General features: G+C 61.6%; 1 protein-coding gene across 1 annotated transcript in view; it reads left to right on the top strand.

The window, feature by feature from the left end:
• The first annotated feature begins 3,393 nt into the window (after positions 1–3,393).
• Positions 3,394–5,642, top strand: part of MYO15A (myosin XVA) — a 61,426-nt gene continuing 59,177 nt past the window's right edge. Inside the window, exons 1-3 of the mRNA XM_014542804.1 lie at positions 3,394–4,495; positions 4,589–5,435; positions 5,522–5,635. Of these exons, the coding sequence (XP_014398290.1) occupies positions 3,726–4,495; positions 4,589–5,435; positions 5,522–5,635 (1,731 nt within the window). The 5' untranslated portion in view covers positions 3,394–3,725. The remainder of the gene's footprint in view (positions 4,496–4,588; positions 5,436–5,521; positions 5,636–5,642) is intronic.

Raw genomic sequence — 5,642 nt, forward strand, 5'->3', positions numbered from 1 at the left:
GGCTGAAAGCAGGTATCTGGGGTTTATTTACCTTCTATAATTGAAACTTTGTAGCCTTGAGAGGAGCTCAGAGCCAGCCAGGGCGGGCGGGAGCGAAGCCTCCTTCTCGCTTCAGCTCCGTGGCCACGGCTGGCTGAAAGCAGGTATCTGGGGTTTATTTACCTTCTATAATTGAAACTTTGTTGCTTTGAGTGGAGCTCAGAGCCAACCGTGGCAGCTGGGAAGCTTGGCTTCCTCCATCATTGGGGCAACCAAGCCTCCTGCTTGCTCCATCTCCGTGGCTGCCAGCCGCCATCTTGGTTGGGTTAATTTGTATATAGTCACTCTGATTGGCTGGTGGGCGTGGCTTAAGGCGTAGCAAAGGTATGGTCAATTTGCATGTTTGTTTTTATTAATGTAGACTAGAGGCCCGTTGCATGAAGAGATTCGTGCAATAGGCCTTCCCTTCCCCTGGCTGCTGGCACCGGTTTTCCTCCGGCACCCGGGACCCAGGCCTTCGCTCCCACTGGAGCCTTCAGTCTTCGCTCCACCACTTCGCCCCTACGTATGCAAATTAACCGCCATCTTTGTTGGGTTAATTTGCATACTCTCATGATTGGCTGGTGGGCGTGGTGGAGGGGTGGTTAATTTACATATTTGTCTATTATTAGGTAAGATGCTCCCCATAGCACGTGACTGACCACAGAGTGTGCACGACACAGTGGTACTGGCTGTTCACAGGTGCACACATGCCCTGTGACCACTGCAGTCCTTCCTCCCTGGAACCCTCTCCTGTCAGGCTATCCCCTCATTCTGCCCTTGTCACTTACATAGCTGCTTCCAGTGGTCAGCTCTCTGTCCTCAGCTAACCTGACCCATGTGCCCATTTGCTGCAGCTGCCCTGCCCTCCTCTTCAGCCATTCATCTCTTTGAGCCAAACAGTGCAGCCCTAGCCAGTTTGGCTCAGTGGATAGTGAAGTGACCCTGGAGTTAAGAGCTGCAGGAGGAGAGGGAGGGGCCTCGGGTTCAATTCCGGTCAAGGGCACATACCTCAATTGCAGGCTCCATCCCCAGCCCTGGCCGGGGCGCATGCGGGAGGCAACCAATTGATGTGTCTCTCTCACATCCATGTTCTCTCTCTGTCTCTCGCCCTCCCTTCCACTCTCCTTAAAAATCAAGGGGAAAATAAGTCCTCAATGAGGCTGAACAACAGTGCGGGCCCAGGGCTCATTCCTCGGCCTGCGCTCCACCTGCACCTGTTCGCTGTGTCATCCTCCGGACTGCAGCTTCCCCACCAGCAAGGTGCCACTGACTCTCTAATTGATGTCATCAGCCTTGATTTCTGTACTCCACCCCCCTCCTCACCCCCCGGCAGTGCCTAACAGACATCTGAAACCAATCATCCAAAGCTGACATGGGTCTCTCCTCATATTAGCTATGGCCTCTCCGTCTTCGCCTTTGTTGATTACGGAAACCTCGGAGGTACCTGAGTCCCCAGTAAATCCTGTGGGCTCTGCCTGCTTATATGCTAGCACTTCTCTCCACCTCCGCTGCCCCAGCCCAGTCCAGGCCCATGGCAGCCCAGAAGGATCCTGTGAAGATTGAGGTCCAATCGCATCCCTTCTCTCCACCACGTCATGGCTCCAGCCTCACTCGCAGTCAGGCCAAGTCCTTGCTGGGGCCCACAAAGCCCTATACATCTGCCCCAGCTTCTACTTCACCTTCCACCTTCCCCCTGATGCACTCCAGTCCCCTGGCCTCGCCGTTCCTCCATCACCTCAGGACCATCCACTTCCCCCCCCCCCCGCCCCTCCCTCCCCTCCTGCAGCTCTTAACTCCAGGGTCACTTCACTATCCACTGAGCCAAACTGGCTAGGGCTGCACTGTTTGGCTCAAAGAGATGAATGGCTGAAGAGGAGGGCAGGCCTCGCCGTTCCATCACCTCAGGACCATCCACTTCCCCCACCCCCCGCCCCTCCCTCCCCTCCTGCAGCTCTTAACTCCAGGGTCACCTCCCAGCGAGTGGTCCCCATCCTGTTCGCTGTTGCACACACCTGCTTCACGCCCCTCCCCTGCTTTATTTCAATCCCAGCACTTATCACCACTTGACCAATCACATCTCTTGCTCATTTTCCTTGTTTGTGATAACCCCCATCCACATGGACCCCACAAGGGTTGGGTTTTTATGTCTTGTTCTTAGCTGTAAGCCCAGTAAGATAGAGCCTGGTGTGTAGCAGGCTTTCAACAAATACTTCTGAATGAGTCAATGAATGAGTGACCAGGCAAATGTGTGCTGGCTCAGGGCCTGAGGGTCAGGGCAGGGCTAACTGAGGAGCCCAGCTCCCCTCCCCCATGATGGCCAAGGACCCAAGAGCCTAGCAAGGAAGGTGGCTTTGGAACCACCCAAGGCCTGGGTCCAAGCCCAGTTCTACCCTCCCCAGCAGGCTGACCTTGAACAAGTCACATGACCTGTCAGAGACCGTTTCCTTATCCGGAGAATGGAGATGATAGTTTCCCACCCAGGGGCCTATTGCGAGAAATGCATGATAGTAGTGGCCTAGGCTCAATTTGAAAGCCGGCTCCAGGAGGGGCAGGGTGGCCGTTGGCATCTCCGGGCTCAGACAGAATGACCCCCCCTACCCTCTGTTTTCCCTCAAGTGGGCAGCATCCACAGCCCAGAACTAGGCAGAATGGGCAGCAGAGAAGGAGGTGATGGGGGAGTGGATGCCCCTCAAAATCTCACACTGCAGGAGGCCCAGCTTTTTGCATGAGCCCCACCCTGGAAGCCACCTGATTGCTCTAGTTTCTATCAACTTCCCTTCCGCTCCCTGGGGGTTGCCTGCAGCAGGGGCCAGCAGCCCCTGGCATGACCCTACCCAGCAGCTCCATCAGGTCTTGCTTCCTCCTCGTGAAGGCCACAGGGCACAGCTTATTACTCCCATCCTATGGATGAAGAAAGTGAGGCCCAGCGAGGTGAAGGGCTTTCCAGAGCCACACGGACAGTCAACGACGAGCTGGGGCCAGAGCCAGGCCTGACCCACCCTGTTTCTGCTCCCTCAGCCCCTGGCATGTGCCTCAAAGGCTCTGCTGGAGTCCCACGGAGATGCCCACCTTGTCCTGCCTTCCGAGCCCACAGCCTTGCTCTCCCCAGTGCATTATTCATGCTCCCAGAGCCAGCCAGCTCCAGTTACACGGACCAAAGCCCTGGGCACCTGCGCCGCCTCCCCTCCTCCCCTTCCCAGGACATGGAGGGTCCAAGGCTCCTCTCCAAGGCAACTGGGTGGGTCTGAGCACCCCACTCTGGCTCAGGAGATGCAGCTCCGCCCCCACCGACTCCACATGTGCTGGTAGTTAGGGCGCGCTGCCCCTCTCTGGGGCTGGGTCACCCAAGCGCTCCCTTCAGGGGGCTGAGCCAGCGGAGGCCCCGGAGTGGGTGGCCGTGTCAGCAGGGGGTCTTCATCGCGCCTTCAGGCCAAGATGGCCTCCCCCAGCGCAGGCCTCCCGGCTCCGGGTAAACAACACCCACGCACTTTCCACCGCCGCTCGAGGGTGAAACCCAAGGCGGAGGCTCAAGGAGATGAATTATGGATCCGCCTCCTGGGAACTGTCCCTCCCAGGCCACCAGGCCAGTCCGAGGTGCAGCGCCCAGGCCGCTCTGCAGCCGCGGCGGGAGGCCCAGCAGGACCCCGTCTCCAAGCCCCTGAACTTGGACACCGGCCCCGGCTGGTGGGGAGCAGGCCGCCACCATGGCCGACGAGGAGAAGAAAGCCAAGAAGAAGAAGAAGAAGGGGCAGGAGCCGGAGAAGCCCAAACGGAGCCTGAAGGGGACCTCCCGGCTGTTCATGGGCTTCCGTGACCGCACGCCCAAGATCTCCAAGAAGGGCCAGTTCCGCAGCGCGTCCGCCTTCTTCTGGGGCCTGCACACCGGCCCGCAGAAGACCAAGCGCAAGAGGAAGGCGCGCACGGTGCTGCAGTCCACGTCCAAGCTCATGACGCAGATGCGCATGGGCAAGAAGAAGCGCGCCATGCGGGGCAAGAAGCCGTCCTTCATGGTCATCCGCTTCCCCGGCCGCCGGGGCTACGGCCGCCTCCGGCCCCGGGCGCAGTCGCTCAGCAAGGCCTCCACGGCCATCAACTGGCTCACCAAGCGGTTCCTCATCAAGAAGGCCGAGGAGTCGGGCAGCGAGCAGGCCGCGGTGGACGCCTGGCTGAGCCGCTCGGGCTCCCACGTGGGCTCCCGCAAGCTGCCCTTCCCCTCGGGCGCCGAGATCCTGCGGCCGGGGGGCCGCCTGCGGAGGTTCCCGCGCAGCCGCAGCATCTACGCGTCGGGGGACCCCGTGGGCTTCCTGCCCTTCGAGGACGAGGCCCCGTTCCGGCACGCGGGCTCCCGCAGGTCGCTGTACGGGCTGGAGGGCTTCCAGGACCTGGGCGAGTACTACGACTACCACCGCGAGGGCGACGCCTACTACGACCAGCGGTCGCTCTCCCAGTACGAGGAGCAGGACCCGGGCCTGGCCCCCTACGGCCCCCCCTACGGCCCCTACAGCGCCTACGCCCCCTACGACGCCTACGTCCCCTACGACCCCTACGGCGCCTACAGCCCCTACAGCGCCTACGGCCCCTACAGCCCCGCTTGGCCGCCGTATGGAGACCACGCTCCCGGGTACCCGCCCGAGGACCCCTACGACCACTACCCCATGGACTACTACGGGGGCCCCTACTACCCCACGTCTGCCTACGGCTACAGTTACGGCTACGAGGATCACGAGCCCCCCTACGCGCCCCCAGGGGGGTACGCGTCTCCCTACAGCTACTACGACAGCGAGCCGTACCCGCAGGCCTACTACCTGGACCCCTTTGCACCTTACGATGCGCCATACCTGCCCTATGACCTCCCGTACGATGTCCCCGCCTGGGAGCCCTACGGGGTGCCCTATGAGGCCCCCTATGGCCTCCCCTACGCCGAGGGCATCTATGGTGGCGGGGACCAGGCCATATACCCTCCTGAAGTGCCCTATCTGTACCCGGAGGAGCCGGCCTTTGCATACCCGTGGGTGCCACCACCCATCATGTCACCCCACAACCCCTACGCCCACCCCATGGATGACATCGCGGAGCTGGAGGAGCCGGAGGAGGCGGCCGGGGAGCGGCAGGGCACCTCCTTCCGCCTGCCCAGCGCCAGCTTCTTCGAACAGCAAGGCATGGACAAGCCCGCCAGGTCCAAGCTCTCCCTCATCCGCAGGTTCCGCCTCTTCCCGCGGCCCCAGGTGAAGCTGTTCGGGAAGGAGAAGCTGGAGGTGCCCCTGCCCCCCTCCTTGGACATCCCCCTACCCTTGGGGGAGGAGGAGGAGGAGGAGGACGAGGAAGAGGTGCCCCCGGTGCGCACCGGGCCCTACGCCCACCCCTTCTGGGGCTTCCTCACGCCGCGCCAACGCAACCTGCAGCGGGCCCTGTCGGCCGGCCCCAGGTGAAGCTGTTCGGGAAGGAGAAGCTGGAGGTGCCCCTGCCCCCCTCCTTGGACATCCCCCTACCCTTGGGGGAGGAGGAGGAGGAGGAGGACGAGGAAGAGGTGCCCCCGGTGCGCACCGGGCCCTACGCCCACCCCTTCTGGGGCTTCCTCACGCCGCGCCAACGCAACCTGCAGCGGGCCCTGTCGGCCGCCT

Source organism: Myotis brandtii, unplaced genomic scaffold, assembly GCF_000412655.1.
Source record: "Myotis brandtii unplaced genomic scaffold, ASM41265v1 scaffold314, whole genome shotgun sequence".
NCBI classification, from domain to species: domain Eukaryota; kingdom Metazoa; phylum Chordata; class Mammalia; order Chiroptera; family Vespertilionidae; genus Myotis; species Myotis brandtii.